The 15,539-nt window shown below is 17.3% G+C and overlaps 3 protein-coding genes across 3 annotated transcripts; all 3 read left to right on the top strand.

The window, feature by feature from the left end:
• Nucleotides 1-329: 329 nt before the first annotated feature.
• Nucleotides 330-1,596, top strand: SRAE_2000269200 (Domain of unknown function CX domain-containing protein; the record flags this gene model as incomplete). The annotated part of the gene is made up of 4 exons (XM_024653789.1): nucleotides 330-442; nucleotides 494-838; nucleotides 881-1,144; nucleotides 1,482-1,596. 4 exons carry the CDS (start codon nucleotides 330-332, stop codon nucleotides 1,594-1,596), a joined length of 837 nt encoding a protein of 278 aa, XP_024507231.1.
• A 781-nt stretch (nucleotides 1,597-2,377) lies between these two features.
• On the top strand, nucleotides 2,378-4,683 carry SRAE_2000269100 (Hypothetical protein; the record flags this gene model as incomplete). The annotated part of the gene is made up of 2 exons (XM_024653788.1): nucleotides 2,378-3,464; nucleotides 4,043-4,683. 2 exons carry the CDS (start codon nucleotides 2,378-2,380, stop codon nucleotides 4,681-4,683), a joined length of 1,728 nt encoding a protein of 575 aa, XP_024507230.1.
• Nucleotides 4,684-12,405: 7,722 nt separating this feature from the next.
• On the top strand, nucleotides 12,406-13,765 carry SRAE_2000269000 (G protein-coupled receptor, rhodopsin-like family and GPCR, rhodopsin-like, 7TM domain-containing protein; the record flags this gene model as incomplete). The annotated part of the gene is made up of 2 exons (XM_024653787.1): nucleotides 12,406-12,589; nucleotides 12,648-13,765. 2 exons carry the CDS (start codon nucleotides 12,406-12,408, stop codon nucleotides 13,763-13,765), a joined length of 1,302 nt encoding a protein of 433 aa, XP_024507229.1.
• Between the last annotated feature and the right edge of the window lie 1,774 nt (nucleotides 13,766-15,539).

The raw sequence follows: 15,539 nt of genomic DNA, 5'->3' as shown, positions 1-15,539 counted from the left end.
ATATATTTAAATAAAAATTGAAAAATGTTTATTTATCTCTATTATCTATTCATTTTCTCATTTTTAAAATATATAATAATAAATTGTATTTTGTTTTTCATGAGTAAAAAAAAAATATATATGTAGATGAATGGTATTTCTTTTTTTTTTACTTATTGTTGTTTTATTAAGTTATTAAAGATATATATATATTTGTTTACAGATTATTATTTTAAACTTAAAGATAAAATTGTCGTTTATTATATTTATATTTTTTATAGTAACTTTTTTTACTTTTTTTTTTTAAAGATTATAAAAATAATTAATTTTCTTAATTACATTATATAATAATGTTTAAAACTAAGAAAACAAAATGTTATCTATTATTATTATTTTTAATTTTAAATACAATATTTGAACCAATATTTTCAAAAAGAGGTGGTGGAGGTTTTTCACTAGGAAGGTATTAATTATATCTTATGTTATTTTTTTTTATATAAAAAAATATATTTAGAGGATCTTCTGCTGGAAGAAAAAGTAATAGTGGTGCTGGTGGGGGAATATTTGGTGCTATTAATAGAAATAATAAACCACCAACAAGAATAAATACAAATAGTGGTTGGGGTAATAGAAAACAAGGAAGTGGTAATGGTGTTTGGGCATCTTCAGGTACAAAAGGTAATGCTGGAATCTTTGGGGGTAATAGAAATAAAGGATATTCTAGCACTTTTTCAAAATCGGGTCTTGGTTCTAGATCAAGATCAAGTGCTTTTAAAAATGCAATTGTTGGTGCTGCAGCTGGATATTTAACATACCAAGCAGGAAAATCAATAATAAGAAATATAGCTGGACCAATGATGTAAGATTAATAAAAAAAATTTAATATATAATTTATTTTAAGGTGGAATAATAGACCATATTATTGGGGTTCACAATATTATCGTCCACGAACTGGTTACAATATGTGCCGTATGCCTATTCCACCAAATGATGAAAATTTTGGTAACATTTATAATCAAGATGGTTCTTCACGCCCAAAAGAAATTGTATGGGATTGTGGATATAATGAACATTGTTGTGGATATGAATGTTGTCCAGGATCCAGTGGATATGGTGGAGGATATAATGGATACTACAATCATGGAATGAGAGGATTTGGTATAGGGTATGACAAATATATTATTATTATAAGCACATTATTGCTTACTAAATTTTTATTTTTTAATGTGTGATGTTTATTAAAATTGTCGTCATATTTACCTGCAAATTATCATAACTTTATGTTAAATTTCACCTAAATAATTTTATATATATATAAAAAATTGTATATACATTTAAAATATATACTTTTTTTTATAAAATTACATTATTAAAAATGAATCATAATAGTTAAAAATGATAATAATATTAAAAAAGAAAAAAATTTAATTAATAAAATTAAATTAAAATACATTACTAATAAAATTGAATTTATCTAAAGCTAACTTTTTTTTTCATTTCAGAGGATTTATAACATTTTTAATCTTATTATGTTGTGGTGGCGCTATTATAAAAAGAATGTGTTTTGATAATAGGAGAAACAACTCCAATACTTTTACAACTGGTAATAATTTTTAATAATGGCATGTTAAACATAATATGATTCACCATAGATATATATAGGCTATTGTTTATGGGTAAGAATTAAATATAAAGTTATTTGTAGCCAGTTTTTGTTATGTTTTGTCCTCAATTATTTTTATTTAATATTTAATATAATAATCTAAAATATTTTAGGTCCATACGCAGATAGATTTTCAAATGTTAGAACCTAGTATTAAACTAGAATAATAATGTATATAGTCAAAAAATAATTGTTACAAGGAAGTAGTTATCTCAACTGCTTAATCTCAATTTTTCATATTTATTTAATAAGAATTTTAATAATACAAAATTTTATAACTATTTATCTATAATTCATTAGTTTTTTAATAACTTTTATTATATAAAAATTTACTTAATAAATAAAAATATTATAATACACTTTCTATTTTTTTATTTTTTTATCAATCAATCAAAAAATAATATATTTATCTCTTTTATTGAGATATAATATTATTATATTTATTACAAAATATATAGGTCTTACAAAAAAAAGTTGTTTTGTATTTAATTGAAAGTTCAAATAAATTTAAAAAAAAAAAATTTTTTTTTATCTATATTAAATTACTTTTACTTTAGAAAATAAACGTAAAAATGTAAGTCGTTAACTAAATTTCTTAATTAATTTTATTGTATCGTAAAATTAACCTATTTCTTTTAAGATATATTTATTAAAAAAAAAGTATTATGTAATTATTAATTTTTGTTTTTAACTATGAAAATAGTATTTTGGCATATATTTTATCTCTCATTATTTATGGTACTTATTTTTAGTAATATACTAGAGGGATGTGGTGTAAATCCTAATTATAATTCAAGGAGTGATGGTGTTAGTATAAAAAAAATATCTACTGATAAGAGTGAAGAAACAAAAAAAGTTCCTGATAATGATACTGGAGAAGATTATAATACCTCTACAGAAATTGATAAAAGTAATAAAATTTCTGGTGAAGAAGAAGAAGTAGAAGATAGTCAAGTTACGAAGGCAATAGTTACTGATGATTGGAAAAAATCTTCAGATTATGAAGAAAATGATATAATTGTTAGTGAGTCAAAACAAAATTATGAAATACAAAGTGGTATTGTTACTAAACGGTTAAATATTTATGATAAGAATAAAAGTTTAAAAAATGAAAGAAATAATAAAAATGAGTCATATTCAAATTATGGAATACGAGATAGTTATACAACGACACAATCAGGTATTGATGATAAAGGTAAAACTTTAAAGTATGAAGAAAATGATAAAAATTTAACTGAGACATATTCAAATCATGAGATACAAAAAATTGTACTTGATACTTTTAAAAATTACCAAGAAATGGATTCAACAAATGTACAACTTTTAAATAATACAAATACAACAATAATAAATAAAGAAAATAAAACTTCTTTATTATTTTATGCAAATGAAACAACAAATAATAACGAAAATATACCTCAAAGCGATAGCATATTATCAACTTTACTAATAGACAATAATAAAAAAATTGATATTTCAAGTAATGATAGTTTACATGCTACAATATATGATATTAATTTTGAGTTAAAAAATAATACTTTAACTACAAATACCTCTAATGCTAATAGATATGACTCAATTGAAGAAATATATATTGATAATGAAAATATTAAAGATAATATAACATCACGTTATGATAATAGTAGTGAAACAGATAACAATCAAGATTATGTTAATTTATCTACCAGCTATCCAAATGAAAATTATGACACAAATTTTGAAGATAGTACTAATTTTTATACAAATAACACTACTAATAATGATACAAATTTTGATTACAAAGATATAAAAGAAAAAACAACTGAATTAATAGATGTACCTGGTAATATTTCAAGTAATAATTCAAGATATGACATTGACGATGACAAAGAATATTATAATTCAAATGAAGTTTTTTAATAGGTTTACTTTTCTATATTTAATTAATGATTTTATTTTATTTTTTTTTTTGTTAATTATTCTCAAATCAAATATTTTAATAAATAAATTTTTTTGCAAATAAAAAAAAAGGAAATTGAAAAAAATAATTTTCTAATTGATTAATAATAATAATATATCTTTGCCATACTAATTATAACCAAAATATACTAAAATGACAAAAAAAATGTATATTTGTTATTTGCTGCCTATTCATATATATATTTTTTTTTTGCTAGATTTAACAATATTTTTGAAAAAATAGAATGAAACTATTTTGGTAACCTAGTTTATTTATTTATAATTAAAAAAAATATATATATATCTATTTTATAAAAATTCTTAAATTTTTTTTCATGTTTTTTTTATTAAATCTATACAATATATTATTTATATATTTTGTTTATTCTTATCCTAAAACTAATAATAAAAATGATAAATTAAATGAACAATCAAAATATAGAAATAATAGTACTTTTTTAGATGATGAAATAAGTAATGAAATAAAAAGTATATTAAGAGTTCCGGATAAATTTGAATTATTTACAAGGGATGATATTATAAAATTAAGTAAAAAAAGAAAATGTAAAAAGATTAAAAATCAACCTTCTGTCTTTTTTTCATCATCAATAACACAACATGATATTATAAGTTCTGTTGGATTAAATAATGGAACTGTTTGTTCAAGTTGTTCTGATGGTTATCTTACATATTTTTCTCCCTATAAAATAAATAGAATAACTAAAGATTCAGGACCTATTGTTGATATTTCATGTTTGGCAGGGCAAAATTTGTGTATTTGTGATAAGGAAGATATTTGTTATACTCCTAATTCAAAAAATATTTCAATAATGTTATATCCAATATGTATTAAAAAACAATGTAATGTTTATGCTATTTTAGCAGGATATAAAAAAGGTGATGCTCTAATTTCTCTTGATAATACTCAATTTTTTTACTCAATTAATCAAATTAATTTTATGACCAAAGAATATTGGCCATTCAATACTGATGGTGTCTATTTAAAAGTAAAAAGTATTGGATGTAATGGATGTAATATTAAATATTGTAAAAAAAGTAGAAAATATCGTAGAAAAGCTTATCATAAAAATAAAAATCATTAATATTTAGTTATAAAGTTTGTCTGTTTTTTTTTGTATGATATTAATTAATACTTTTTTATGTTAATGGAAAAATTATCATTATTTATAAATATATTTTTCTTACAATATATTTTCAAAATTCTTAAAAATTATTTGTAAAATTTACCCTATAATAATACATAATTATAAAATTTTATTTTTTCCCCTCTTTTAAAAGTATATTTTAATTGTAATTTATTTACAGTATAAAAGTATTATGAACTCTATTTATTATTTAAAATTTATTTTACTTTATCATATTTTAACCAATATTTTATTAAATAAAATTATATTTAAAAAAAAAGAATATTTAAGATAAATTACCAATCTACATTTAAAAGAATTATAACAATATTTTTAATAAAAATATTGCCTACAATTTAGAATAAATATATATATGTTTTTTTTACCACATTAATAGCATTAAAATAATTACAAAGTTAATCATTTTTGTTATTTTAATTCTAATTTCAACTATTGATAAATTAATGAATATATATTCTAAATAAACGCTCATTTAATCATTTTTTTTCAATTTAATTGTAAAGTAAAAAAAAAAATTTTCATTCATTATATTTTTTTGTTATACCATTAGCAATACAGAAAAATTACCATGACTATTAGTACAGCTTATTTAAGTGTAATTAAAAAGAATACTAAGTAAAAAAAAAATATAATATACTTCATTATTATTATTATTATAATAAAAATATTATATAAATATATTGATAGTAAAAAATTTTTGATTAATTTTTTACTTATTTAAATATGTTGTATGAAAATTACTATGTAAATATATAATTTTGTATAAAATATTAGTAAAATAATGTGCTAAACTATAATTTATTATATTTTTAGCAACATTTTTTATTTAAATATGCTTTTTTTTATGATAAATAAATAGTTAACTTTTATAGAAATTATATTAGTTATTTTAACATGAAAATTTTTGTTAAATAAAAAATAATATTTTTAACATTTTTGTTTGTTTAAATTTCTAAAAATTTAAGCAATTTGTTTTCATTATTCTAAAAATATTTTGTATAAGTAACAAAAAAAAAACAATATATATGGTTAAATAATAGTATAAATTATATAATTATCAATATTATCATTTTAGTACATATACTTTTATGAAAGAAAATATTCAAACAAAGTATATATCAATTTTGATATATATTAGTAAAATTACAACCAATAATATTATATAAAAAGTTATTAATTGTTCCATTTAAAAAAAAATAATAACACCAAAAATTATTTGAAAATGGTAAAGTACAATTATTATTGGTGATACTGTAGAAAATTTGTTTTTTCTTAAACTTGTATTACATAATATAAACATATTTTTTTGTAATTATACCTATTTTATTTTAAATCATAATATACATATATTTTTATCAATTCTGTTAATTAAATAATTGTTTAAAAATATGTTATATATTGTCATTTTTGAAATATTTAGGTTATTTTTTTTTCTTATAAAATTATGTACTTTTTAAAAAGTTTTATTGTTATATTTGTTATAATTTATAAAAATTATATTTGCTATTTAAAAATGTTTAAGTATCCATTAGTATTTATTTATTAACAATAATTATTATTCTTTTTTTTTAATTAAATAGATTTATTTTAAGTGTAATAATTGTTTTTTTTTACCATATTCATACATTAGTATATTATAATTTATTATAATATTATATTTCAAGCATTATATTTAAAATTTTCAAAAAGATTTCTTTTTTTTTCTATAATTATCTCTTTTCTTTTGTAATAATTCAATTGTTTTGATGTGTAAAAAAAATATATCTTAATTTAAGAAAGAAAAATCATATTTGGAGTAGTGTTTATAAATAGGTTTCAAAAATTAAAAAATTCAAGTAGATACCACAACACGGAAGTTTTAATTTATGAATAAAATATTATATAGTACTGATTATAATTCAATAGTCTCTTTTTTTCAAATATAATACTATTGTTATCTTTATTTACAAAATAGTAGAAATCTTCTAAAATAGTAAGTTCACCTTTTTATGTTTAATTTTTTTGTGAAGGACATTATTATATTATAAAAAAAATAAGATTCTATTTAAAACTTATATTAAAATATTATTTATGATATAAGAAAATTTTTTAAGAAGCAAAAAAAATTAATCAGTATAATCCTTTCAAATTTGGCTTTACATAAAAAAAAAAAATTTTAAATCTAAAAATAAATTTAAAAAAGTTTTTAAATTAAAAAAAAAGAAAAAATAAGTTGAACATCCATCTGAAACACTACTTATTTATTTGAACTAAAAAAAAATTATGATAAAAAAAATAATTTAAAATGATTGTATTTATTATTATTTTATACTACTGTATTTATATTTTTTTAATAAATAATTTTAAATAATTACAATATATTATTTTATTAAATGAAAGTTTTTAACACATAGTTAAACAACCATAAAAAAAAAGAATAATTATTTGTTAGGAAAAATTATTGTTTAAATTTAAATATCATTAAGGTATTTAATTATGGAAACTCATTTGTTATTTCATTAATTTTAAAAACTTTTTTTGTTGTACTTTATGCTTATACTAAAATGTATTATGAGAAGACCGCTTTAAATTTTATTTCTCGATTGTTTTGAAGTATATAACTAATAATTGTTGTTTTGGAGGCAAATATGTTAACTTGTCTAGTAATTATATAACATTTAATCTAAAAAATTTTTCATTTTTACATTTTTTTTAATATTATTATTAAAATATTAAGGTAATATAATACTTTTTTTTTATAATCAAATATATATGTATATATATTATATTATATTTTTTTTTACAAGTTATTAAATTTATAAAATAAAAAAAAAAAAAATTTACCACATTATTTAATGTTGTTTATATAAAATTTCTTTTATATTTTTATAAAAATTAAACTAAATTTATTTATTTTATGTAAATTTAAAACAACAAAAATCTATAAAATTTGATATACCATTTTTCATTATTTATAAATTTTATAAAAAAAAATATTTTAATGAATTGAAAGAATTATTAGAGAAATGTTGTATAAATTTTCTAATCCCAAAATTGCGTTTTTGCAGAGTAATACAATTTTTAATCTTGTCTACTAATATCATGTACAAATATTTTTTTAACAATAATATTACTCAAAATTGAAAGAATTAAAAAATGGAATTAAAGAGTACCGAATACTTTAGATTTTTAATACTATATCAAATAGTAAAATATAATAATGAATATTTCAATTACCTATAATAAATATTTCTTTTAAAACTTAATTCCTTTTTATTTATGTTCTTGAAATTTGGTAATAATTTAGTCTTAACTTATATAAATTAGATAGTTTGTAATTTATATTTTATAAAATAATTTATTTTTTGAAATGCCTACTTCTTTTTTTTTAAATTATTTTATATAATTTTTATTAGTTTACTTCTACGATACATACTTTATTTATCATACTTATAGTTTTTATTTAACTCAAATATTAAATATCAAGGAAAAATGTGCTTAAGTTATCATTTTTTTTTGTTATTTTAACTATTTATATTTTTTTTATTTAATTAAAAAAAAATATTATCTAGTTTCTATTGATAATATATCATTTTTGACTTAGTTATTTATATATAATTTTTGAGTGTCTTTCAAAAAAAATTTTTTTTTAAAAAATATTTTGATAGGTTTATATATTGAAAAAGACTCTATAATAAATATATTTGTCTTTTATAGTAGATAATAAAAAAAAAAAATAAAAATTGGTAAATTATAAATAAATTAAAAATTGAATATTCAATAATATTTTTTTTATTCATTATACTAGACTTTGTCAAATTTTTATCACTAGACCACAGTAATAATATCAAAAAGCATATTCATTAAATTATTATTTAATATATATGCATCTAATTATTTAGTAATTTTTTAAAATTTTATAAAGTTATTGTTATCAACATTAAATAGTTTACTGATAAAGAAATTAAAAATTATTGCTATTAGGGGAAAATTTTATTAAATTATTTTGAAATTTTCTTTTAATATCATATCCAATTTGTTATAAAAGTATTATTTTTTTTAATAATATTACTCATAACGTAGAATAATATCTGAAACTTATCTTTTTACATTAGTACTTTTAAATATTTACTTTATCTAATTATATTATAGTAACATTAACTAAATGAATCTTTACATATAATATTATTTAAATGAAAATTAATCTTTTAAATATAATGTTTCTTCAGAAAAAATATAATTAAAATTAGACTATTTTGAGGATATAATTTTATTCATTAAAATATCATGATTACTTTAAATGACATAACAAATATTGAACTTTGATTTTGAAGATGTATTTTCTTTTTAATAAAATATTATTTTATTTTAATTATTCTATAAAACGTCACAATATTAATATTCAAATATAAACTAGATAACTTTGCCTTTATTTTGTCTTAAATTTCTTTTTAACCATCACTATAGAAATGATGTTACCTAAGTTTCAAATTTTCCCTTACCTTTATCTATTAAAAGTTAATCTAATGATGAAAAAAATTTTTTTTTCATCTTCATAACGACTACCAATATCTCTTTCCACCATTATACAACATTTTTTATTTACTTAAAGACAATAAAATCATCCTATATATATATTGATAATTTTATTAAAAAAAATATTGTTACATATCTTTTCTTCTTTTTAAACAATTAGTAATTTTATTTTCTCAAAAAAAAATTGTATAATTTTAAATTTGATATATAAAAATTTTTTTTTTACCAACAATACAAATAATAAGATAAAAATATAAAGCAAAAAGTAATATTTAATGTTTTTTTTTTTCTTGGATATTTTTTTATGCCTATATTACCCTATACATTGTTTCATGATAATTTTTGAAGAAAAATAAAATTAATAACAAATGCATTCTAATTTCTTGAGCATACAAAATACAAGTAAAAAATTATTTTTTTTTTTTTATAATATATTACTAGCAAAAAAGAAAATCAAACTATTTTTAATGATGAGACAAACTAAACAAAACTTTTTTTTATTTCATTTTTAGTAATTTTATTATTTTTGGTAATTTTTCTTTTCTAATAAATGTTTAACTACGTCATATTTGATGGGAAAAAAAAATCAAATATTTTAAATTTATATATTTTATTTAATTCTTTTTGGAAAATTTTATTATTTTTTATAAATATTAGAGGTTTTTTTTATAATAAAAAATTTACTGTCATCAGTGGTTAAATATATTAATGATTTCTTTTTCTTAATAAACTTTTATAATACATTAATCATATAAAAAGATAAAAAAAAAAGTTTAAATATTTCCTTAATCTCTCAATAAGAAGTTTTTCCTATTTTTTTTTTACTTCTAAATCTCTTAACATATTTAACTGATTTTCACACAATGTTTGCGAAGAGCAAAACTTTTTCGATACTTAATACTTATAAATATATCTGTCATTGATATTATAATAAAATACTCTATTGTATAGAATTATTCAACCCAACCCAAAGATATATATATATAATATAAAGAATTATTTTAAAGAAGATGAAAATTGATAGTTTACACAATAATATATTAATAACATGTCTTTTAAAAATTTTAACTGTTAATTTTTAATTTTTAAAATAATAGTATTAAAAAATTTTTCCATTAACTTAAAATTTTAATTATTTTTTTTTACAATAAAAAAAAATAGTCTTTATAGTTATTGAAATGTATAAAATATTAAAAATTCACATAACTTATCTTCAATGATTAATACCATATTTAACATAAAATGACAGATGACACTTTATTTTTGTAACAATTTAAAATCTTTATTTATTTATTTTAATTTTAATTAACTTTCTTTTTTTTATGTTTAAAGTTTTTTTTTAACCCAAAATAATTGAATTATTTTAATTTAAAATTCTAATTTTTGACTCCGTTTGATGAAAAAAAAAATTTTTTTTAATTTAAATTTAAATATTTTTGTACTAATAGTGCTGATGTTCTAATATATTATAAAGTAATAAAAACTTTAAACAATACAGTTATCAAATTAACTTTGTTTATAGTAATTCAATGTGAAATATTAAAAAATACTTTTTTGAAATCATAAATAATCACATGTGGGTTTATAATTCTTAATTAAGATATGTTATAAAGCATAATATTTTTTTTTTTAAATAAGTACTAAGGTCAAAATTTTGAAGTAAAATTTTATATATTATTAAATAAACAAGTACATTAAATATTATATTTATATGAGGGGAAAGTTTATAGAAAATATTTTGTTTTATCTTAACATAAGATTTTTCTATTAATTTCTTTTTACATTTTCATTGTAAGTTATATTAACAATCTTTTTTTTTAGGAATTCTTTTCTGAAATATAAATATTTTTAGCTTTTTGTTAAAAAGTACTTTTTTTCATTGGGAAAAATAATTATTATATTTGGTAAATTAAATTTTGATTGTACTTTATAAAAAAATACAATGTATTTTTAATAATAAATTTTACCACTAATATTATTTTTTTATTTATAAAATATATTTAACTGATTAGTATAACAATTTTATATTTCCGTATAATTTATAAGTTTTTCATTTTTAAATAATGAATAATAAGTATAACTATATATTTTAGATTCTACAATGCGTGGTAAAATATTAAAAAAAAAAATTTTTTTTAATTAATCACTTTTATAATTATAAAAATATTTTTTTCAATAAGTTTAACAATGCAATAAATTTAGAGCACACGAATAACTTCTATCAAAACATTTTTAATTTATAAGTAATTAATATTCTACATCTAAAATTAATCTTCTTATTCAAAGTACAAATTAATTATCTCAGTTTATCATGAAAAACATTTGCCCTTGTCAATCTTTTATTTTATTAAATTTAAAAATAAATTCTCTTTTTTAAATTTATAATGATACCCTCGTTTTGTTGACATATGTATAGGAATTTTGATAAAATTAATCAAAAATATTGTCTTTTTTTTTATTAACATGTATATATAGCTTTTAAATATTATTGTTATAATAATATGAAGTAAATAAGTATTAAATTTTGTTTATTAATGTTATTAATATATAATTTAAATAACATTCTTTTTTTAGTTATAAAAAAATTTTTTTTTTTTTGATTTTTTTATTTAATTGGTATTGTTTTTTTTTTAATAAGTTATTGTTAATTTTTTTAAATAATTTTAATTATTAAATTTCAAAGTAAATAATTATTAATTTATTTTAATTATTTTGTCAATTTACAATACGTTTTCTATTCTTTTTCTAATGAAATATATTGAAATACTATTTTTAATGTTATTTAATATAACGAAAACTTTGTTTTATTTTAACTACATTTATATAATTTTTAATTCTTATTATGTTATAAAATGTTAAATAGTTTTAATTTTATTTATAATGTATTTTTAAAAATATTTTTTTTTAGAGTTATTCAGTATAAAGGAAATTTAAAGAAATTGTAAAAAAGGATATAATCTTACAAATATATTAGAAGTGGATTATAATTATTTTTATAAGGAAAGAAAAAATTTTTGTAATTATTTCAAATTAAAAAAACTTTTGAAAGAAGTGCAAAATATTATATATATTTTTTATTGTTTCAAATATACAAATATATGGAAAATATTATTTAAATTTTTTTTATAAATAAGAACGAAAATTATGCGATATTATTTTAATTATTTAATTATTACTTTCAATACACTTGGAATTTTAGCATCATTATGGATCATGTATATAACAGTTCCATTGCTATTATCATCCAAAACAAAAAATAGTAAAATTCCACGAAGTATTGTATTTTATATATTCATATTATGTTTAGGTGCATTATTTGCCATGATAGGTAATATTAATAATTTTAAAAAAAAAAATTTATAATAATTATTTAATAATTTTTTTAGGTATGATTTTTCTTGATATCTTTCTTATAACACAAACATGGAGTTTTAGTGATATAATTTGTATTGGATATTTAATGAATGAAAAAATTACAATATTTTTAGCTCCAATAATTGTTTTATTTATATCACATACCTGTCATGCAATGGTTTGTGGTGATGTTGTTGCTCAGAAGAAAGCTGCATTAGTAAAGTATGCATTTATCAAAGTTATGGTTGCTTTGATAGCAATTATTATTATTTTAATACCTATTCCATTATATGCTTCTAAAAGATTTTTAGAAGTTAAAAAAGTATATTTATGTGAATTTAATCCACCAACATTTATTAAACAATTTTTACATTACAGTGCATGTTTTGTATCATTTGCATGTCCCCTTCTTGGAATTCTTTATTGGTATTTATCTGTTCCACTTTTTTTAAAAAAAAGAGCTAATACAGTAATTGTAAAAGGGCACTCTTCAACACATGCTATAAAAAGAATAATTAAAACAGTTGTAATTTTGACAATTGTTTATTTAATATTTTGGTCTCCTTATTGGTTATTACTATTTAAAGGAAATGCATTATTTCAAATATTAAAAGCTATTCATATACCCTTGATAGCTTTTAATTATATTCAATTAACTATACATTTATTACCATATATCTCAAGTTTAATTTATCCATTAATTTTTATTTTAATGAATACTTCTATAAGAAAGGCACACAATAAAGTAATAGGTCAACATAAAAAACGTTTTAAAAAATTACCTTCTGAAATTATGGATAGTTTTCATTCAACATTTCAATCAACATCAAATAGAGGAGTAAAACAAACAAGACTTCATTACATAACTTCTGATGATAGTAATGATAATGAACAAACTAAAATGACACTAGATGGGTCTAATGATTATAAAAGTATTAATTTTATTGAAAATATTGTTTTGTCAAAGGATATTGAAATTACTCCAACAACGATGTCATTAAATTATTATAATTCTAATAAAAATAAAATTGATAAATTAAATGAGGAAGAAGAAGATGAGAATAATCATGATAAAAAAAGTTGTAGTTTAGTGAAAGAATATACAAATGATTCAATTTTAATTCCCCATCAAGATGATTGTATACTGTAGATAACAAAAAAAAAAGGTATTTTAGTTTATTAGTAATAATCTCATTGTTTTGTATTTTATTTTAATATCATATAATATTGTTCTTTTGTTATACATTAACAAATTAACTATTTTAATTAAAAATAAAACTTTATCTCTTGTTATAATATTAAATAAAAGTTTATAATAATTATGATACAAAATATACTTTTATAAAAAAAAAAACTACATAAAAAATTATTGAAAAAAAAGAACAATGACATTTAAAAAAAATTGTTCCTTTACATTAGATTTAATTTTTAAAAAAGACAAAAAAAAAAGATGTTTTTAAAGCACTGGTTAGTCATAATATCTATTTAAAAAATCTTCAAAAAAATACTAACAACTTTTTTTTTTACCAAAGTAATTAAACATACTTTTTCATTACAAAAAGTTCCAAATTTATATGGCATTAAAGATTAAAATAAATTTACCTATAAGTATAAGCATAAATATTAAAAAAAAAAAAGAGAGACATGTGATTTAGCAAATTTAGATTTTCTAAAGTAAATAAGCAAATATTCTAACTTGTGTAAATCATAAATTTATATTCCTAAAATAATAACAATTTTGTTATAAACATTTAAGTCACTTTTTTTTTTCTTTTACAAACTCATCCAAATGAAAAAAATTTTTCACAAAAAAAGGCAATTTAATAAAATTGTGATAAAAAAAGTTAGCATTTTAAAAAAAGTAATTTTAACGTTTTTTTATACTATATTTCTATGGTTCTCATTATAATGTTCAGTTAAAGTATGAATTTTTGATAACTAAAGAAATTAGTTTATTCAAGAGGGAATTTTAATATTATTTTGATGTAAAATATAGTTAAGAAAAGTATAAATTAAAAAAAAAGAAGATAAATATTTGTTTTTTTTTTTATTAACAATAAAATAAATTATATAACAAAAGTCAAATGTTAAATTTAGAAGTTAAAAAAATTTTAACATTTCCTGTTGTTGATTATTTTTACAATAATATAATAATTTATATGAAGTACAAAAATTTTTTTGTTTGCATTTATCTTTTACTTTTTTTTTTTAACTTTTTTTAATAATAATAATTTGATTGGAAAAAAAAATGATAAGATTTATAAACTTTTAAGATATTATCAGTTTAAATAAAAATAAATAATTTATCATTGTATTTAAGGTAAATTTTTCAACTTTATCAAAATATTTAACAAAAAAAAAGTTATATATATAAAGTATGTATATCCTCCTGGTATTACATTTACAGTTTTTTTTTTAATAACTATTAATATAAAATTCTGGTTTATTTGAATATTTTATATATTCAGTATTCTTTTTAATAATTTTTCTATTCCTAAAATCATTTTTTTTTTGAAGCATAAAAATAACTTTTACAATTGACTTATTTATTAAAATATTGTGTTATGTAGTTCCTAGGGTAGGGTAAACTAATTTTTTAACTAAAATTTTTGATTATAATTTTTTTAAATAACAATTACCAGATTTTATCATTGATTATATTTATATAAGATATACTTAAATAATAAAAAGTATAAATAAAAAGGTTTTTGTATCATCTTTTTAAAAATAAACTTTAGGATAACATTTAATTAACATCAATATTAAATTTATAATAATTTTATACTCTCAAAACTTCCGGTAGACAAAAGTATAAAAATAACAAGATAAATCAGCTTTTCCCACTCACTACCATTACAATAAACTAAAAAAAAGTAAAAAAGTTCTAACTACATTTTTTTTCTAAACAAAAAAGTACTTTTTTT

Source organism: Strongyloides ratti, assembly GCF_001040885.1.
Source record: "Strongyloides ratti genome assembly S_ratti_ED321, chromosome : 2".
Classification (NCBI taxonomy): Eukaryota; Metazoa; Nematoda; class Chromadorea; order Rhabditida; family Strongyloididae; genus Strongyloides; species Strongyloides ratti.
This window is presented reverse-complemented; position numbering and strand designations above follow the sequence as displayed.